Here is a 22,439-nt window from a genome sequence, read left to right on the forward strand (position 1 = left end):
GTAACTAGTTACTGGTTTTCAGTAACTAACCCAACACTGGTTATAACTTCACCTTTATCTTTACTTTTCAAGCCAAAATGCGTCCGTTCTCCCTTTTCTGTCTACACACTGTGTCTGCTTGTAAGTACCGCGTGTGTGTGCACTGCTGAACATGCTCCTCTGCTCATAAACCAGCAATGTCACGACGTGACGACGACGTGACGACGACGTGACGACGACGTGACGACGACGTGACGACGACGACGTGACGACGACGTAACGACGACGTGACGACGACGTGACGACGACGTGACGACGACGTGACGACGACGTGACGACGACGTGACGACGACGCGAGGGCGACGTGACGACGACGCGAGGGCGACGTGACGACGACGCGAGGGCGTGGGCGACCGGTACATTTCAGAGACTCGTAAAGTACCGAAAATGATTCATTAGTACCGCGGTACTATACTAATACCGGTATACCGTAGAAACGTAATTTGTGTGTATGTGTTTTCTTCTCCTTTCTTGTTTTTTGTGCGTAAAGCACTTTTGTGTTACCTGTGTATAAAAAGTATTGCGTAAATAAAGTTTGATTTGACGAAAAAGCGCTCACTGTGTGCCACTCTCCACCAAGCGGGCCAGAGTTCCGATGCCCTCCATGTTGATGAACTCCGCAGCAAACGTGGGGTCTGCCGACAGCTTGGCCAGCTCCTTGAGAGCCTCCAGCCGGGCGTCAATCCCATGGGACTGGATTCGCTCCAGCAGCTGACGAGCAGCACGAGCCTATAAGCCACAGGAAGAAACCTTCAGTGAGTGGAGACCGAGTGTGAAACTGTCTTCATGTGCGTCATCTTATTCTCATAATTTTTCTACCTGGACCACTTACAGTACATCTAAGAGTATTCACTTTGACCACATTGTGTTATGTCACAGCCTTCTTCCACAATGGAATACATTAATTTTTGTCCTCAAAATTCTACACTCAATACCCCATAATGACAACGTAAAAAGTTGTATTTTTGCAAATGTATTAAAAAAATGTTTTTTTTTTAAACATGTACATAAGTATTGACATCCTTTGCTAAATACTTAGTTGATGCACCTTTGGCAGCAATTCCAGCCTCAAGTCTTTTTGAACACAATGCCACAAGCTTGGCACACCTATCTTTGGGCACTTTCTCTCATTCCTCTTTGCAGCACCTCTCAAGTTCCATTAGGTTGGATGGGAAGGTTTTCATCCAGGATGTCTCTGTACATTGCTGCATTCATCGTTCCCTCTATTTTTCATAAATTGAGCACTTACAGTACATCTACAATGTATTCACTTTGTCCACATTTTTGTTATCTTACAGCCTTATTCCACAATGGAATACATTCATTTTTGTTCTCAGAATTCTACACACAATACCCCATAATGACGACATGATTTTTTTTTTTTTTTTTTTTTTTGCAAATTCATCACAAAAAATAAAAAGACAAAAAAAATCCCATGTACATAAGTATTGACAGCCTTTGCTCAATACTTAGTTGATGCACCTTTGGCAGAAATTCCAGCCTCAAGTATTTTTGAATATGATGCCACAAGCTTGGCACACCTATCTTTGGGCACTTTCAACCATTCCTCTTTGCAGCACCTCTCAAGCTCCATCAGTTTGGATGGGAAGATTTTCATCCAGGATGTGTCTGTACATTGCTGCATTCATCTTTCCCTTTATTTTTCATAAATTGACCACTTACAGTACATCTAAAAAGTATTCATCACTTTGTCCACATTTTGTTATCTTACAGCCTTATTCCACAATGGAATAGATTCATTTTTGTCCTCAAAATTCTACACACAATACCCCATAATGACAAGGCGAAAAGTTTTTTTTTTTTGCAAATGTATTACAAAAAATAAAAAAAATCACATGTACATAAGTATTGAGAGCCTTTGTTCAATACTTTGTTGATGCACCTTTGGCAGAAATTCCTGCCTCAAGTATTTTTGAATACGATGCCACACACTTGGCACACCTATCTTTGGGCACGTTCAACCATTCCTCTTTGCAGCACCTCTCAAGCTCCATCAGGTTGGATGGGAAGTGTTGGTTTTCATCCAGGATGCATTCATCTTTCCTTATCCTGACTAGTCTCCCAGTTCCTGCCGCTAAAAACCATCCCCACAGCATGATGCTGCCACCACCATGCTTCACTGTAGGGATTGTATTGGCCTGGTGATGAGCGGCGCCTGGTTTCCTCCAAACCTTCACGCCAAAGACTTCAATATTTGTCTCATCAGACCAGAGAATTTAGTTTCTCATGGTCTGAGAGTCTTTCAGGTGCATTTTGGCAAAAATTTGACTAATAAATGGCTTCATTCTGGCCACTCCACCATACAGGCCTGATTGGTGGATTGTCCTTCTGGAAGGTTCTCCTCTCTCCACAGAGGAAGGCTGTTGATCGGACCGAGTGACCATGGTCTTGGTCACCTCCCTGACTAGACTAAGATGAATACAGCAATGTACAGAGACATCCAAGCTTCCCATCCAAGCTGATGGAGTTTGAGAGGTGCTGCAAAAAGGAATGAGAGAAAGTGCCCAAAGATAGGTGTGCCAAGCTTGTGGCATCATGCTCAAAAATACTTGAGGCTGAAACTGCTGCCAAAGGTGCATCAACTACGTATTGAGCAAAGGCTGTGAATACTTATGAACACAGGATTTTTTAGTGTTAATACATTTGCAAAATAAAAATAAAAAACATTGCCACGTTGTTGTAATGGAGTATCGTGTGTAGAATTTTGAGGACAAAATGGATGAATTGTATTTTGCAGTGAAGCTGTGAATACCTTATGGATGCACTGTAAGACAACTATTACACAACTTAGGGACAAATGTATCCAGAAACTCAGGCGATTAATCACAAAAAAATGTATTAATCTCGAATAAAGGAAGATTAATCTTAATTTATTTTGACTGGCCAAAATTTGCTCCTTTATTGGAGTGACGGTTGGTAACCTGAAAGATACGATCAGTGATCAGGTCAATAAAAAGTCAAAATAAAAAGTCAGTGCCACTTCAAAATACACCCAGAGGGGACTTTGGATAAAAGCATTCAAAAAACACATAAAATCCTGGATGACATTTTTAGACAAAAAAATATATGTTTTTACAAATTAAAACATTTAATTAATGCACTTAAGTAATTTACTGTGATTAATCGCAATTGATCACAGAACTATCCCAAATTCTCCCAACGTGGCGAAGTTGGGAGAGTGCCCGTGCCAGCAATCTGAGGGTTACTGGTTCAATCCCCACCTTCTACCATCCTAGTCACGTCCGTTGTGTCCTTGAGCAAGACACTTCACCCTTGCTCCTGATGGGCCTGGTTAGCACCATGCATGGCAGCTACCGCCATCAGTGTGTGAATGGGTGAATGTGGGAAATAGTGTCAAAGCTCTTTGAGTTCCTTAAAAAGGTAGAAAAGCGCTATACAAGTACAACCCATTTACCATTTACAATGCAAAAGTTTGACTAATCTGATAAAAAAAATGGAATCCTTTGACCACACAAATGAAACAAACCAATACAAGGTCAGTCTTGAACTCTTATTGGCACTGAATTGTCTATGGAAGTATTATTGTAGCACAATTATTTGCAAACCTGTATCTCAATCTGTGTAATATCACTTGTGTGTCTGTATATCAACCTAAGTGTGTGTTATAGATGCACTACATGCACTAATTAATAATTCATGATCCTTACTTCCTACCAATACTCCATCAGTGTTGGCACTAGGAATTTTCAGTTGGCACGTTGTGTAAAGGGTAAATAAAAACAGAATACAATGATTTGCAAATCCTTTTCAACATATATTCAATTGAATAGACTGCAAAGACAAGATATTTAACGTTCAAACTGGAAAACGTTATTTTTTGCCAATATTAGCTCATTTGGAATTTTGTTGTATGCAACATGTTTCAAAAAAGCTGGCACAAGTGGCAAAAAAGACTGATAAAGTTGAGGAATGCTCATCAAACACTTATTTGGAACATCCCACAGGTGAACAGGCTAATTGGGAACAGGTGGGTGCCATGATTGGGTATAAATCATTGGTACTTTAACTTTAACTTAACTTAAAAGCAGCTTCCATGAAATGCTCAGTCATTCACAAACAAGAATGGGGCGAGGGTCAAGACTTTGTCAACAAATGCGTGAGCAAATTGTTGAACAGTTTAATAACAACATTTCTCAACCAGCTATTGCAAGGAATTTAGGGATTTCACCATCTACGGACCGTAATATCATCAAAAGGTTCAGAGAATCTGGAGAAATCACTGCACATAAGCAGCTAAGCCCGTGACCTTCGATCCCTCAGGCTGTACTGCATCAAAAAGCGACATCAGTGTGTAAAGGATATCACCACATGGGCTCAGGAACACTTCAGAAAACCACTGTCAGTAACTACAGTTGGTCGCTACATCTATAAGTGCAAGTTAAAACTCTACTATGCAAAGCCAAAGCAATTTATCAACAACACCCAGATATGCCGCCGGCCTCGCTGGGCCTGAGGTCATCTTAGATGAAATGATGCAAAGTCGAAAAGTGTTCTGTGGTCTGACAAGGCCACATTTCAAATTGTTTTTGGAAACTGTGGACATCGTGTCCTCCGGACCAAAGAAGAAAATAACCATCCGGATTGTTATAGGCGCAAAGTTGAAAAGCCAGCATCTGTGATGGTATGGGGGTGTATTAGTGCCCAAGGCATGGGTAACTTACACATCTGTGAAGGCACCATTAATGCTGAAAGGTACATACAGGTTTTGGAGCAACATACTGTATGTTGCCATCCAAGCAACGTTACCATGGACGCTCTGCTTATTTCAGCAAGACAATGCCAAGTCACATGTTACAACAGCGTGGCTTCATAGTAAAAGAGTGTGAGTACTAGACTGGCCTGCCTGTAGTCTAGACCTGTCTCCCATTGAAAATGTGTGGTGCATTATGAAGCCTAAAATACCACAACGTAGACCCCGGACTGTTGAACAACTTAAGCTGTACATAAAGCAAGAATGGGAAAGAATTCCACCTGAGAAGCTTCAAAAATCCCCAAAATCTCCCGGGGCAACCATTCTCCTGAATTTCTCCCGATTTTCACCCGGACAACAATATTAAGGGCATGCTGTGATGGCACTGCCTTTAGCGTCCTCTACAACCTGTCGTCGCGTCCGCTTTTTCACCATACAAACAGCGTGCTGGCCCAGTCACATGTTGTATGCGGCTTCTGCAGACACACGTAAGTGACTGCAAGACATACTTGATCAACAACCATACAGGTCACACTGAGGGTGTCCGTATAAACAACTTTAACACTGTTACAAATATGCGCCACACTGTGAACCCACACCAAACAAGAATGACAAACACATTTCGGGAGAACATCCGCACCGTAACACAACATAAACACAACAGAACAAATACCCAGAATCTCTTGCAGGCCTAACTCTTCTGGGCTACAATATACACCCCCGCTACCACCACCATCCTTAGAGACTGGTTGGACTGACTAAAGACTCCATATAGACTAGTTGGACTGACTAAATATTATTTAAAGACTAGTTGGACTGACGAAAGATTACTTAGAGACTAGTTGGACTGACTATAGACTTCTTAGAGACTAATTAGTTGACTAAAATATACTTAGAGACTAGTTAGACTGACTAAAATACCCTAAGACAGTGGTCCCCAACCACCAAGAATTTTATTTTTTTATTAAATCAACATAAAAAACACAAGATACACTTACAATTAGTGCACCAACCCAAAAAAAACCTCCCTCCCCCATTTACACTCATTCACACTCATTCGCACAAAAGGGTTGTTTCTTTCTGTTTTTAATATTTCTGGTTCCTACATTATATATCAATACAGTCTGCAGAGATACAGTGTGTAAGCACGCATGATTGTAATGTATTTTTTTATGACAAAAACAACAACAACAAAAATAATACCACTCCCCCACACACAATTATTTTCAAGGCTCCAATTGCTTCATATATTTCCCTTTAAAATGTTTTATGTGGTAAATATTACATATATTGTGTAGTTGCCATATAAAAACATCAAAGTTTTCTTTGACAAAAGAGCATAAAACAAACAAAATAATAGTTCAAACGTAAAATCGACAGATATATCTGAAGTTGAACTCGTAACTTAAGTGTTGAAAGTAAAAGAAAAACCTAATAAAAATGTATCACTTTATGAGTGGAGCACCTTTTGGATCCCAAATATATTTAGTGGTATTTTATTTATCTTTTCACTGTGATTACTCAAAAATATTAAAGAATTAAAATCAAGGGTGTCCTGCATTATTGATCTTTTAGGGCTCTAATTACTAAATACTGCATATTTCAGTTTTAATATAAAAAACAAAGTTGTTTTTGACAGAAAAATTTTTTTTTTTTACTTTATATCAACTTGAAGCTGATATAGAGATTTACTGTAAGCGTTAAATAAAAAATAATAACAATACTTTGACTTATTTTTAACATTTTAATGACTGAGACCCTTTATGGTCCCTGGGACCCCTAAAGGTAAAATAAATAAAAAAATCCACATATTTTGTTATGGTTTGAAAATGAAAAATATCAAAATGGCCCCCACATGCTTTAATTATTCCGTGTGCGGCCCTCAATGGAAAAAGTTTGGACACCCCTGACTTAGAGACTATTTGGCAGAGGTGGGACCAAGTCATTGCTTTGCAAGTCACAAGTAAGTCTCAAGTCTTTGCCCTCAAGTCTCGAGTCAAGTCCCGAGTCAAGGCAGGCAAGTCCAGAGTCAAGTCCAAAGTCAAGACTGGAAAGTCTCAAGTCAAGTCACAAGTCCTGCATTTTGAGTTTCGAGTCCTTTCAAGTCCTTTTAAACACAGACTAATATTTTTACACAGATTGTGTATGCTTTTAAACCGCTGTATTTATTTATTAAAACAAGTGCATTTGAAATAGCAGGAAAAAAAATTGTACTGACATTGCAATTCATAATAGCACTATTAACCAGTCATTTTAATAGTTTAAACAATTTTAAACATTTAACTCATTCCTTTACAGAATAAACACATTTGCAAAAACAAGTGCAACTGTACTTATTTGTACAAAAGTGTTAACATTGTATTTCCATGGCATATTGCATTGTAACTAGTTCCACAGCAGTTTCTATTCTGTTCTTACCTTATCTCATTGATCTCATCTCATACTGTATGTGTGTTTATGTGTGTGTACACATGAAAAACATAACAAATACATGAACATAACAATGAACAGAGTTGTACTTTTTAGATGTCAGGGCCCTATGCAATATGTACACATATTCTTAATATAGTATACATTTTAACTGACCTTTATTTGACTATGTTTGTCTTTTTGTAGGTGGCTAAAATACGCGGTGCTGCTGACCGCCGTCTAACGTTATGTTACTGTGTGTGATACATTGACTAACGTAACGTTATGTGTAGGTACCTCATTCAACCCTGCTTAAAAAAATCACTTGACAAAAAGTATGAATAAGGTAGCAAACTGCAGTAGACGCAACATATTGCCGTTTGAAATGATGTTATAACCATAGACATCTTATAAGTAGACGCAGTATTGGTTGCTGTGACGCGAGCAAATTGCATTTTGAAGTGGTGATGAGGAGCCGGCGAGCAGCCTAAACTGACAGTTGACAGGTGAAAACAAAGCTGGTGTTCAGCGTTTTCCTACTCAAATGAGCGGACTGTTGAAAATAGGAATCGGGGGATTACTTTTCACAAGTAAGATTTAACATTAATGTACTATTGGTTGTATTTTATGAAAATAACATTACCACAGAGTTGAGAAGGAGCAAAGATCTTCAATATTTGTATGTGAAAATCACAAATAAATCTTCTGGGGGAGGATGACGCCCCTACAGGGGTTTGGTTTACAAACTTTCAGCCCCACCTAAAACAAAATTCACCAGCCGCCACTGATTATGATGCATTCTCATTTTAGGCAAAATATAAGACAATACTTTCTTAACAGTATAATTGTAACCAGGAATAAATCTTCAAGTAACAATATTCAAATACTAACATTGTTGGGTAAGACAGCATTTGGTTTTATTCTGAATCCAGTGAAACAGATTGGTGGTTTTAGCTGATATAAAGACTTTCAGGTTTTTATATATGTTTAAGTATTTGGCAGACGCTTTTATCCAAAGCGACATACATAAAAAAATACATATAAAACAATCACTGTAAACATGATCATTTAAGGGAAGAATGTAATACAAAATATCAATACAAAGTGTCAAGACAGAATAAACTCTCTGCTGCTGCAGCAACAGAGATACGGTCTATAAGATATATAGATAGTTAATGTATTCATACATTGTTTATGTAGGATATACGCATGTATATATAACCTAATTATATTTTTTCTTCAACTTAAAAATAGCTGACCGTTTTTTTCCCCCTTTTTTTCCCCCTTCTGACTAAAGACTCCTTAGAGACCAGTTGGACTGACTAAAATATCCTTACAAACTGGTTTGACTGACTAAAGACTACTTAGAGACTAGTTGGACCGACTAACATATCCTAAAAGATTAGTTGGACTGACAAAATATTCTTTAGAGAATAGTTGGACTGACTATAGACTTCTTAGAGACCAGTTAGACTGACTAAAATACCCTTAGAGACTAGTTAGACCACTGGCTCTTAACCTGGGTTCGATCGAACCCTAGGGGTTCGGTGAGTTGGCCTCAGGGGTTCGGCGGAGCCTCCGCCGCGGAGGTCAAGACACACCCGACCCATCGTGTAAATAAAAACTTCTCCCTATCGGCGTATTATGGATACCCCCAAACAATGTTCCCTCTAATTTTCCATATGCGTGAGCAAACGCAAAAACTCCTTGAGCATTCAGTGGAGCACATGTGAGCGACGTTAGACGTGCACATGCACTGTGGCCACACCAGCAGCACACCGGTCCCAAACCTGACTAAATACCAAGTTAAATGTTTTATTATTATAATCAAATGACAGCAATCATTTACATGAGATTATTTTCTAATATAAATATTTTGGCCCAATTACAATGACAATAACAAAAAATACTGTTTTTCATGAGCTGTGTACTAGTATTGTATGTCTGGGTGGGCTTCCTGCTTTGGAAATAATTTGTACCCCTTTCAGATATTGCATTTAGTTCCCACTAAAACATTCACATGTTACACAATAAGATGCAAACATGGGATCACGAGTACATTCCTGTAACTTTGTTTGTAAAATATATCTTTATTAGTATTTCTTTAATATAATAACATAATTTCATGGTTAATATTTATAAATCAAGATAAAATTAAGAACAAAAACATTTTATTGTTCACTAAAGAAGGGTTCGGTGAATGCGCATATGAAACTGGTGGGGTTCGGTACCTTCAACAAGTTTAAGAACCACTGAGTTAGACTGACTAAAATATCCTAAGGTACTAGTTGACTGACTAAAGACTCAAATATCCTTAGAGACTGGTTGGACTGACTAAATATACTTTAGAGACTAGTTGGACTGACTAAAATATCCTTAGAGACTGGTTGGACTGACTAAAGACTACTTAGAGACTAGTTGGACCGACTAAAATATCCTAAGAGACTAGTTGGACTGACTAAAGATTACTTAGAGACTAGTTGGACTGACAAAATATTCTTTAGAGACTAGTTGGACTGACTATAGATGTCTGAGAGACCAGTTAGTTGACTAAAATATCCCTAGACACTAGTTAGACTGACTAAAATATCCTAAGAGACTAGTTGACTGACTAAAGACTCAAGTATCCTTAGAGACTGGTTGGACTGACTAAATATACTTTAGAGACTAGTTGGACTGACTAAAATATCCTTAGAGACTTGTTGGACTGACTAAAGACTACTTAGAGACTAGTTGGACCGACTAAAATATCCTAAGAGACTAGTTGGACTGACAAAATATTCTTTAGAGACTAGTTGGACTGACTATAGACGTCTGAGAGACCAGTTAGTTGACTAAAATATCCCTAGACCTGGCCCACCCCTACCTGGCCTCCCCCTCTCCAACTCCGCCCCTCCCCCTTCACCTGGAGGAAGATCAATATGCCTCTCTCTCTCTCTCCTCTCTCTCCCTTATCTTCCTCCTGCTCTCCAACAGCAATAATAACCAACAACTTTTCTGGTCAGTACCACAACACAGCGGACTCTGATGCTCTTTTTGGTTCCAGTGGACTACACATCATCCACCTTAATGTGAACAGCCTCACTGGAGCCAAACTCGACCAAATCAGAGAAATGTTCCTCAACACGAAGGTAAAAATCTTGTGTTTCTCTGAAACCAAATTTGATCAAAGTATTTCCATAGAAATAGAAAACTTTTCGGTTATCAGAAAGGATCGGAATAAACACGGGGGGGGCGTTTGTATGTATATTCACCAAGATATTATACATAACTCACACTGATCTTAACCACAATGACCTGGAATCTGTGTGGGCGGAAATCAAATTTAAAAACGCTAAGCTGGTACTAATAGGGACTGTTTATAGACCCCCTAATCAGAGTGACTTCTACGGGGCTCTGGAAGAGTGCTTGGCAGGAACAGACAACGTGGAGAAAATTATAACTGGGCATCTGAACACAGATATTCAACGCAAAGATGAGCCTGTCTTCAGATCCTACAGCAAGTTTTGTAATCTGCACGGTCTTTCCCAGCTAATAGCGCTACCTACAAGGGTGTGTGATTCCACCCAATCAACCATAGATCTCATTCTCACTTCAGACCGGCCTAAAATAAAAAATAGTGGGGTCATGATCTGTGGTCTTAGCGACCACTATCTAACCTTCTGCACCCGCAAAATAGCTAAACCCAAAGCCAATGGCCACATAACAGCCCAATCCAGATCCCTCAAAAAATACTCCAATGACAATTTCAATTTAAAATTAGATGAGTGGGACTGGTCCCCTGTGCTCGCGAGCAACCTGGTCGATGTTGCTTGGGATCGCTTCAAAACGGCGTTCCTAAAGATACTAAATGACATGGCTCCCGTGAAAACAGTCAGGATCAAAGCCCGCTCAGAACCATGGATGAATCCGGACCTATTAGCTGCCATAAAAGACAGAGACAGAAAATACTCTGAATACCAAAAATGTAAAACAGAAGTAGATAAACAACCCAATAATATCAACCTCAAATTACTCCTTTCAACTCTCAAAAAGCAATGCAATAAATTAAGAAATACGTCAACCAACCTGACTAAATCCTTAAAAAAAATTACATTAACGACAAAATAGAGGAAAACACAAAAAAGCCACGTGAGCTCTGGAAAATTCTCAACAACCAGCTTCCTGGTTGCAGCCAGAAACTTAAAACCAGACTCACCAACATCAGCATCAAGGAGGGTGACTCCCTCATTACAGACAAAATGGAGGTAGCTAGCAGACTTAACATCTTTTTCACCAGCATAGCCGCAACTCTTGTCAACAAGCTGTCCCACCACTCTGGTCGCTTTGGTGTAGAACACATTAAAGCCTTCTACAGAAAGCTAGGAGTATCCAACGATGATTTCAAATTAGAAATGGTCACAGCTGATGAGGTGTTTAAAAAATTGAGCGCGCTCCACCCTAACAAGGCCACCGGCCTTGATAATATTCCCTCCAGATTCCTCAGAGACTCTGCCTCCATCATTGCCCCGATCATCACGCACATAATAAACCTATCAATTACACAAGGCCAAGTACCAAAAGATTTTAAGATAGTAAGAGTAACTCCCCTCTTTAAAAAAGGAAGCAAATTGGAACCTGGCAACTACCGACCTGTTTCTATTCTCAGTTCCATTTCGAAAGTAATGGAGAAAATAGTTTATGAACAGGTCGATAGTTACCTTGCCACTAATAAACTCATGTACAAATTCCAATCCGGCTTCAGAACTAACCACTCCACTGACACATGCCTTCTCTATCTGACCGACCACATCAAACATGAGGTGGACGCGGGCAAATACTGCGGCATGGTCATGCTGGACCTTCAGAAGGCCTTTGACACTGTTAACCACGCTATACTGTTGGATAAGCTCAGAGCAATCGGATTTAACAAAACCTCATGGAGCTGGATGCAATCTTACTTGGAGGGGAGGGAGCAGGTGGTAGAGGTGAACGGCACCGTGTCCCCCCCCCCCCTCTCGGTGAGCTGTGGAGTCCCCCAAGGCAGTATATTGGGACCTTTACTGTTCCTAATATACATAAATGACATGACATCGGCATGCGACTGTGAATTGTTTTTGTTTGCGGATGACTCTGCCCTGCTGGTATCAGACAAGGACAAGTCACAGGTGGAGAAAATCCTCAGTGCTGAGCTGTGTAGAACTTGCACCTGGCTCGCTGACAACAAGCTATCCATACACTTGGGTAAAACGGAATCCATCCTGTTTGGGTCCCACATCAACCTTAAGAAAGTCAATGACTTCACTATAAAAGTGGGTGACATTGTTATCACCAGGAAAGATGAGGTCACCTACCTAGGTTCCATTCTAGAGGCTAACCTTTCCTGTGATAAAATGGCAACCAAGGTAATCAGAAAGGTTAACCAATGAATGAGATTTCTCTACAGAATCTCCTCTCTGGTCAACAAAAGCACCTTGAGGATTCTGGCGGGAACTCTCGTTCAACCCTTTTTCGATTATGCATGCACCTCCTGGTACCCTAGCACCTCCAAAACCCTCAAATCTAAACTCCAAACATCTCAGAACAAGCTAGTCAGGTTAGTTCTAGACCTCCACCCCAGATCCCACCTCACTCCTACCCACTTCTCTAAAGTGGGCTGGCTCAAGGTGGAGGACAGAGTAAAACAACTTGCACTGAGCCTAGTCTATAAAATCCACTACACCTCCCTGATACCGAAGTACATGTCAAACTACTTCCTTAACGTAAATGACCGCCATAACCACAACACCAGGGGGAGCTCCACTAACCACGTTAAACCCAGATTCCGAACTAACAAAGGTCTTAACTCATTCTCTTTCTATGCCACATCAATGTGGAATGCGCTCCCAACAGGTATAAAAGAAAGGGCATCTCTATCCTCCTTCAAAACCGCAATAAAAGTTCACCTCCAGGCAGCTACAACCCTAAACTAACACCCTCCCCGGATTGCTAATAATCAATTGCTAATAATGAAATATAAACAATCAAATGCAGATACTTTTTCTTATGCCTTCTGATCTCTCTCTCTCTCTCTCTCTCTCTCTCTCTCTCTCTCTCTCTCTCTATGTCCACTACTTGATGTCCATATCCCCCCCCCCCCCACACACACACACACCTCTGATTGTAAATAATGTAAATAATTCAATGTGATTATCTTGTGTGATGACTGTATTATGATGATAGTATATATGATAGTATATATCTGTATCATGAATCAATTTAAGTGGACCCCGACTTAAACAACTTGAAAAACTTATTCGGGTGTTACCATTTAGTGGTGAAGTGAAGTGAAGTGAATTACATTTATATAGCGCTTTTTCTCAAGTGACTCAAAGCGCTTTACATTGTGAAACCCAATATCTAAGTTACATTTAAACCAGTGTGGGTGGCACTGGGAGCAGGTGGGTAAAGTGTCTTGCCCAAGGACACAACGGCAGTGACTAGGATGGCGGAAGCGGGGATTGAACCTGCAACCCTCAAGTTGCTGGCACGGCCGCTCTACCAACCGAGCTATACCGTCAATTGTACGGAATATGTACTTCACTGTGCAACCTACTAATAAAAGTCTCAATCAATCAATCAAAGACACTAGTTAGACTGACTAAAATATCCTAAGAGACTAGTTGGACTGACTACAAACGACAGATTTTAGTTGGATTGAATAAATATTATTTAGACTAGTTGGACTGACTAAAGACTACATAGAGACTAGTTGGACTGACAAAATATTATTTAGAGCAGGGGTCACCAACGCGGTGCCCGCGGGCACCAGGTCGCCCGTACGGACCAGATGAGTCGCCCGCGGGCCTGTTCTAAAAAAAAATAAATAAATACATTAAAAAAATATATATATATATATATATTTTTTTTTTTAAATTAAATCTACATAGAAAAAACACAAGATACACTTTCAATCACTGCATCAACCCAAAAAACCTCCCCCATGCACACTCATCCACACCCACTCACACAAAAGGGGTTATTTCTTTCTGCTACAAATATGCTGGTTCCCACAACATAGACAACACATCTGCAAGAGACACAGTCCCTGAAGCACACATGATTGTATAGGCTGCTGGTCCACTAACATTTTCATTAATTACTATTTTTTATGTAATTATTTTTATATTGTTTTACTTTCTTTTTTATCCAAGAAAATGTTTTTTATTTATTTATCTTATTTTATTTTATTTTTAAAAAAAGGGCCTTATCTTCAACAGACCAGGTTGTCAATGAAATTAGATTTGTTTAAAGGGTTTTTTAAACCAGGCCCAGTCCAGATAATGTCCAAGTCGGACTCAGCAACACACACCTTCATTCATGTACACAGAAAAAAATTAGGGAACACAACAGATAGCATATAATTTATAAACAAAATTACATTTTCAAAATAAGCATTTATGTACAGTCCAGATTATGTCCAGGTCACTCAAATTAGGGAACACAACAACAGATATCATATAATCTATAAACATAATTATACTTTCAAAATAAGCCTTTGAGGACTTCTCATCTTTTTTTTTATGTTTTTTGGCATCATTATCGTTTTCAACCATGTAACTTTCTAAAGTTAGAAAATACTGAATAAATGTTTTAAAGAAAGTAATACTAAGTGAATATCTGTTTTTGGCCTAAAAAATAAACATTTTACCGAGTACTATAATTAAATTGACTAAATCATGATTGTCAATGAACTCTCCTAAAATAACAGAAACCACATTAAGCTTCATAAACAAACCAATCCTTAAACACATTTTTTCAACTTCCACCCAAAACAAAGACACAATATGACAATACCAAAACACATGCAGGGTGGATTCAGGCTCCTGACAACAAAATCGGCAATCATCTGACTCTGTCATATTCCATAATTTTAACATTTTCCCTGTGGGTAAGAAGTTATAAATAATTTTAATTTGAAAATAACGATTTTGCACATCGATAGTGGTTTTATAGATTAGTTTGAATATGGCATCCCATGGCAACGGGCAGTCAAAAAAGTCCTCCCATTTTCCATTTGTGTTGTATGAGGCAGCCTTCAAAGATTTCTTTATTAAATACAAATTATATCTTTTTCTATTTATTTTAGTTCCTTTTTGCCAACTAGAATTTCTTATTAGTGGTTTACAAACTAATAATTTAGTAGTTCCATAATTAATTATTTGTTTCCATCTTTTCCCAATTACTCCAGTTAGTTGATAAAATGAAAAGCTTGAGCAAGCATCACCATACATAGCTCTAAATTCATCATACTTCATAATTTTACCATTCTCATTGATAATATCATTGACAAAAATGGTTCCTCTTTCAAACATATTTTTCCAAAAGAAAGGCTTTCCATCTATTACAATATTAGAGTTCATCCATATTAACTGCTACAAAATATTGTCTCTTTTTTCTGGCAACTAAAATTGAAAACACCACTATGAGTGGATTGTTTCCTTTATGAACACCGCCATGTTTCCCAGCAGACTCTCTGGGAGGGGATCACTTGTAAAAAAGGATACAATTTATTTTGATACAGTACATGTTTTTTGTCCAACAGGACATTTGTGTACCACTCAATGTTTAAATACATCTTTGGAACAATTGATGCTTTTAAAGACAGACACATAGCTTCAAGGTTGAGAAGTTTCAGGCCCCCATATTCATACTCTTTGTACAAAACCTTTCTTTTAATCTTTTCTGGTTTGCCGTTCCAGACAAAATCGAAGACCCTCTGCTCATAAATCTTAAAAAAGTTTTGTGATGGAGCTGGTAATGACAAAAACATATAAATAAATTGAGGAATAATTAACGAGTTGGCAATAGACATTTTACCATACAAGGTTAGGGATTTCCCTTTCCATAATTGCATAATTTTGTCCAGCTTTCTTAGTCGATTATCATAATTTACTGAGCCTAGATCTTCCAGATTTTCTGGGACAACAACACCAAGTATGTTAACTGGTCCATCTGTCCACAAAACAGGCACTTTGCATTCCATTCGAAAGGACGTTCCCTTTAGATTTCCGATCCTTAACATTTTACATTTATCATAATTAAGCTTAAGGCCAGATTGCTGTGAAAATATGTCCAAAAGATTAAGCAGGTTCCGCAAACAATGAGGAAAAATCTTATCTTTGTGAATCAGCCTTTTCTGACATGAACTTCATCAAGAACAAACACAGAACACGCCTCACTGATGCACATCTGCAAGACTCACTCAGAGTTGCAGTGTCAAGTTACACACCAGAGTACAACACACTAGTTAACAGCATGCAATGCCAGGCTTCCCACTAACTGACAAAGAAACAGATAACAGATTTGGTGTCCAGTTCAAAGTGTGACATGATTTAAAAATTTGAGAGTTTACTTTTGTATTTTACATTAGTTATTATTTGTACAAACATGGTACAAAGTAATTCATGATTTGTTAAAAAATGTTAGTGGCTAGCTAGTTAAAATGGGATATTGTGATTTCACAAGACTGTCTTAGAAGTGATCATTTGAAAATGTTCAATTTGAAAAATGTGCACTTAGAGAAAATATAAAAATAAAGTGTTGCATATTGATATTTATCTGTTTCTATATATATTTATTGTGAGAAATCATTAAGATGATCAGTGTTTCCACAAAGATAAATATAATTAATTATTAATAATAACAGAGTTAAAGGTAAATTGAGCAAATTGGCTACTTCTGGCAATTTATTTAAGTGTGTATCTAACTGGTAGCCCTTCGCATTAATCAGTACCCAAGAAGTAGCCCTTGGTTTCAAAAAGGTTGGTGACCCCTGATTTAGAGACTAGTTGGACTGACTATGGACTTCTTAGAGACCAGTTAGTTGACCAAAATATCCTTAGAGACTAGTTAGACTGACTAAAATATCCTAAGATACTAGTTGGACTGACTAAAGACTCAAATATCCTTAGAGACTGGTTGGACTGATTATAGACTACTTAGAGACTACTTGGACTGACTAAATATACTTTAGAGACTAGTTGGACTGACTAAAATATCCTTAGAGACTGGTTGGACTGAGTAAAGATTACCTAGAGACTGATTGGACTGACTAAAATATCCTTACAGTCTGGTTTGACTGACTAAAGACTACTTAGAGACTAGTTGGACTGACTAAAACCTCCTAAGAGACTAGTTGGACTGACAAAATATTCTTTAGAGACTAGTTGGACGGACTATAGACTTCTTAGAGACCATTTAGTTGACTAAAATATCCTTAGAAACTAGTTAGACTGACTAAAATATCCTTAGAGACTAGTTTGACTGACTAAAATATCCTAAGAGACTAGTTGGACTGACTAACTGACTAATAAACAGCAACACAAATAAGGCCAAAACCCTATTCGCAACCGTTGACAGACAGACCAAACCCCCAACACAAATACCAGCCGAACTCCATTCCACGCAGAAATGCAATGCAGTGTTTCCCACACATTCATTTATTTGTGGCGGGCCGCCACGAAAGAATTACGTCCGCCACGAATTAAAAAAAAAAATTTAAAAAAAAAATATTTAAATTTTAAAAAATTAAAAAAAAATATATATTTTTTTTTTGTCCTCTCCAGCTTCTCAGGCAAATCATATAGTTAATGTAGATGCCCAGATCGGCTGTTCAGATTTACTTTACAAAAGAGAAGTGTAGGATACTTCTCTTGTTGCCTTATTTGTATTTGACTTTATTAAATGTATTTATATTAGAAACACAGCATGTGTATATAACAAAGGGTGCAAAGTCTGCAGGCAGTAGGAAACACATGGTTAAGTGTAGGGAGTAAAACTGATGGCAGTCTAAAGTTCAAGATTTTTGGAGCTCTTTGTTCAGTGGATCAGATATTTGATTAAAGGCCTACTGAAACCCACTACTACCGACCACGCAGTCTGATAGTTTATATATCAATGATGAAAACTTAACATTATAACACATGCCAATACGGCCGGGTTAACTTATAAAGTGACATTTTAAATTTGCCGCTAAACTTCCGGTTCGAAACGCCTCTGAGGATGACGTATGCGCGTGACGTAGCCCGGGGAACAGAGGTATGCCTTCCCCATTGAATACAATACAAAAAGCTCTGTTTTCATTTCATAATTCCACAGTATTCTGGACATCTGTGTTCGTGAATCTGTTGCAATTATGTTCATTGCATTATGGAGAAAGAAGCTGAGCAAGCAAAGAAGAAAGTTGTCGGTGCGAAACGGACGTATTTTTCGAACAAAGTCAGCAACAACAGTCTTTGTTTACATTCCCGAAAGATGCAGTCAAGATGGAAGAACTCGGATAACAGAGACTCTAACCAGGAGGACTTTTGACTTCGATACACAGACGCCTGTAGAGAACTGGGACAACACAGACTCTTACCAGGATTACTTTGATTTGGATGACAAAGACGCAGACGTGCTACCGTGAGTATGCAGCTTTGGCTTCTAAACATTTGATCGCTTGACCGTATGTGCGCAACTTTTTTTTTGCGTATGTACGTAACTTTTTTTAAATATATAAGCTTTATGAACCTTGGGTTAGGTGAACGGTCTTTTGGGCTGAGTGATTGTGTGTGTTGATCAGGTGTTTGAATTGTATTCGCGTGTTCTATGGAGCTAGGAGCTAGCATAGGAGCTAGGAGTTAGCATAACAAAGACATAGGTGTTTTTATGCAGGATTAATTTGTGTCATATTAAATATAAGCCTGGTTGTGTAGTGGCTAATAGAGTAAATATATGTCTTGTGTTTATTTACTGTTTTAGTCATTCCCAGCTGAATACCAGGTACTGTGAGTATGCAGCCTTGGCTGCTAAACATTTGATAGCTTGACCGTATGTGCACGTCACGTACGTAACTTTTAAAAAATATATAAGCTTTATGAACATTGGGTTAGGTGAACTGTCTTTTGGGCTGAGTGATTGTGTGTGTTGATCAGGTGTTTGAATTGTATTGGCGTGTTCTATGGAGCTAGGAGCTAGCAGAGGAGCTAGGAGCTAGCATAACAAACACGTAGGTGTTTTTATGCAGGATTAATTTGTGGCATATTAAATATAAGCCTGGTTGTGTTGTGGCTATTAGAGTATATATATGTCTTGTGTTTATTTACTGTTGTAGTCATTCCCAGCTGAATATCAGGTACCGTGAGTATGCAGCCTTGGCTGCTAAACATTTGATAGCTTGACCGTATGTGCGCGTCACGTGCGTAACTTTTTAAAAATATATAAGCTTATATAAGCTTTATGAACCTTGGGTTAGGTGAACGGTCTTTTGGGCTGAGTGATTGTGTGTGTTGATCAGGTGTTTGAATTGTATTGGCGCGTTCTATGGAGCTAGGAGCTAGCAGAGGAGCTGGGAGCTAGCATAACAAACACGTAGGTGTTTTTATGCAGGATTAATTTGTGGCATATTAAATATAAGCCTGGTTGTGTTGTGGCTAATAGAGTATATATATGTCTTGTGTTTATTTACTGTTGTAGTCATTCCCAGCTGAATATCAGGTCACCCCCGGCTCTCACAGCATCTTCCCTATCTGAATAGCTTCAACTCCCCACTAGTCCTTCACTTGCACTTTACTCATCCACAAATCTTTCATCCTCGCTCAAATTAATGGGGAAATTGTCGCTTTCTCGGTCCGAATCTCTCTCACTTCATGCGGCCATCATTGTAAACAATAGGGAACTTTGCGTATATGTTCAATTGACTACGTCACGCTACTTCCGGTAGGGGCAAGCCTTTTTTTATCAGATACCAAAAGTTGCGATCTTTATCGTCGTTGTTCTATACTAAATCCTTTCAGCAAAAATATGGCAATATCGCGAAATGATCAAGTATGACACATAGAATAGACCTGCTATCCCCGTTTAAATAAATAAAAATCATTTCAGTAGGCCTTTAAGCCAGCGTTTCTCAAAGTGTGGGGCGCGCCCCACTGGTGGGGAATAGAGACATGACAGGTGGGGCGCGAGGAACGGGAGGAAATTCCACTTTAATTTTTTTTTTTTTTTTTCAATTATATTCTTAGATTTTTTTTTTTACTATGCTTTCATTTTCTATACACACTGTAAATCACTTTGTGATTCTGTCTGTGAAATCCGCTATATAAATAAATGTAAATTACTTATTTTTCCTGTAGGCTTTAAATTTCTAGGTAGGAGCGAAAGTTTGACAGACATAGCAACAGTAACTAATGGGGGCGGGGCTAAGCGGAAGCTTTGAGAACGGCGAGTCACTGTGCGAGGATTTGCGTTTTTGCAAATACATAAAAAATAGAGCCAATGCTGATGAGCTGTTCAATATAATGGGAGAGTTTCCTCAAAGAACACAACCTTAAATGGGAAAACTGTGTGGGCTTTTGCTCTGATGGCGCACAGACCATGGCAAAGTCAAGAAACGGGCTGCAGGCTCTAATAAAGAGGGTTGTGCCAAATGCGCATTGGACACACTGTGTCATTCACCGGGAAGCACTCGCGTCAAGGCAGCTCAGCCCCTAACATGAGGTTTTAACAGTGGCAGTGTCAAGCCTGCAACCCCGATTTGAAAAGCTGTGCAGTGCAAAACAGGCTCATTGCAGCCACTAATGCTGGAGTACTGTAAAACTCATGTTCACTTGCCCTGTCTTGCCAAATGCATTAGCTCCTCCTTTTTTTTTTGCGAAGATTGCAAAGTGGCACTTTTATTTTGATTTATTATTGAACTTGATGCAAGTTATAACACTTTTATTTGATTTATTATTGAACTTGATGCAATTTATAACACTTTTATTTGATTTATTATTGAACTTGATGCAAGTTATAACACTTTTATTTGATTTGTTATTGAACTTGATGCAAGTTATAACACTTTTATTTGATTTGTTATTGAACTTGATGCAAGTTATAACACTTTTATTTGATTTATTATTGAACTTGATGCAAGTTATAACACTTTTATTTGATTTATTATTGAACTTGATGCAAGTTATAACACTTATTTGATTTATTATTGAACTTGATGCAAGTTATAACACTTTTTTTTATTTATTATTGAACTTGATGCAAGTTATAACACTTTTTTTTATATATTATTGAACTTGATGCAAGTTATAACACTATTATTTGATTTATTATTGAACTTGATGCAAGTTATAACACTTTTTTTGATTTATTATTGAACTTGATGCAAGTTATAACACTTTTGTTTTATTTATTATTGAACTTGATGCAAGTTATACCACAGCTGCACAGTTATTTTATTTATTATTGAACATGATGTTATTTTATGTTATTGAGTTTGAATGTATACAACTTGATGTTACTTGATGTTCAATAAATTAGAAAATGTTAAGCTTGGCATTAGCGTTCTGTTGGGGCGATGGGGGCAGGTGGGGCTTGAAAACTCCCCCTTGTCCAAAGTGGGGGATGACAAAAAAAGTTTGAGAACCACTGGATTAAGCTCTGTGTCTATCTACCACCACTACTGTTTTCTGTTTATTTGTTACTGACTGTGGCAGGACACCTCTGCCTCTGTTTCACTTTATGTTGCTGGTAAATAATATGGTTGTAGTAGTAGGCTAAAGTTAAATTATTTAGTATCCACTAATGAAAGGGGCAGAGCTTTGAGACATTTTAGCTTTTATATTTTATAAGATATATTTTTTGTAAGAACCACAATTAATAAATATATTTCAGTGAATAACTTATTGTTCAAATCTGTATATAAATATGTACATAAAGTGTTGTAATTATATTGTAAAATGGATGGATGGATGGACATTTAAAACAAAACTGTTATTATTAATTAGTAAGTATACATTTTTTTTAGCCTTTTTAGAGAAAATCAAATCATTGTAGTAAATTATGCAAATTACTCGATGATGTCATGGTGACCACGCCCATAGCCACGCCCCCACCGCCACAGGTATCTTGGCAGTTTATGGGAAACACTGCAATGAGTTTGCATTTTTTATACTGATAATTGAATTGAATTGAATTGAATTACATTTATATAGCGCTTTTTCTCAAGTGACTCAAAGCGCTTTACATTGTGAAACCCAATATCTAAGTTACATTTAAACTAGTGTGGGTGGCACTGGGAGCAGGTGGGTAAAGTGTCTTGCCCAAGGACACAACGGCAGTGACTAGGATGGCGGAAGCGGGGATCGAACCTGCAACCCTCAAGTTGCTGACACGGCCGCTCTACCAACCGTCTGAAGGCATCAGACGCGCCATCAATATCTCAAGTAAAAAAGTTGGATCACCAACCCATTTAGGCAAAAGTAAC

The 22,439-nt window shown here is 38.3% G+C and overlaps 1 protein-coding gene across 8 annotated transcripts in view; it reads right to left on the bottom strand.

The window, feature by feature from the left end:
* The window catches only part of LOC133655071 (engulfment and cell motility protein 2), a 164,193-nt gene that overhangs the window by 91,248 nt on the left and 50,506 nt on the right, over positions 1-22,439 (bottom strand). For all 8 annotated transcript variants that reach the window (XM_062054994.1, XM_062054987.1, XM_062055000.1 and 5 more), the window contains one exon: positions 599-768. In XM_062054994.1, the coding sequence (XP_061910978.1) occupies positions 599-768 (170 nt within the window). The remainder of the gene's footprint in view (positions 1-598; positions 769-22,439) is intronic.

The sequence above is a fragment of the Entelurus aequoreus genome, linkage group LG01 (genome assembly GCF_033978785.1).
Source record: "Entelurus aequoreus isolate RoL-2023_Sb linkage group LG01, RoL_Eaeq_v1.1, whole genome shotgun sequence".
Lineage (NCBI taxonomy): Eukaryota > Metazoa > Chordata > Actinopteri > Syngnathiformes > Syngnathidae > Entelurus > Entelurus aequoreus.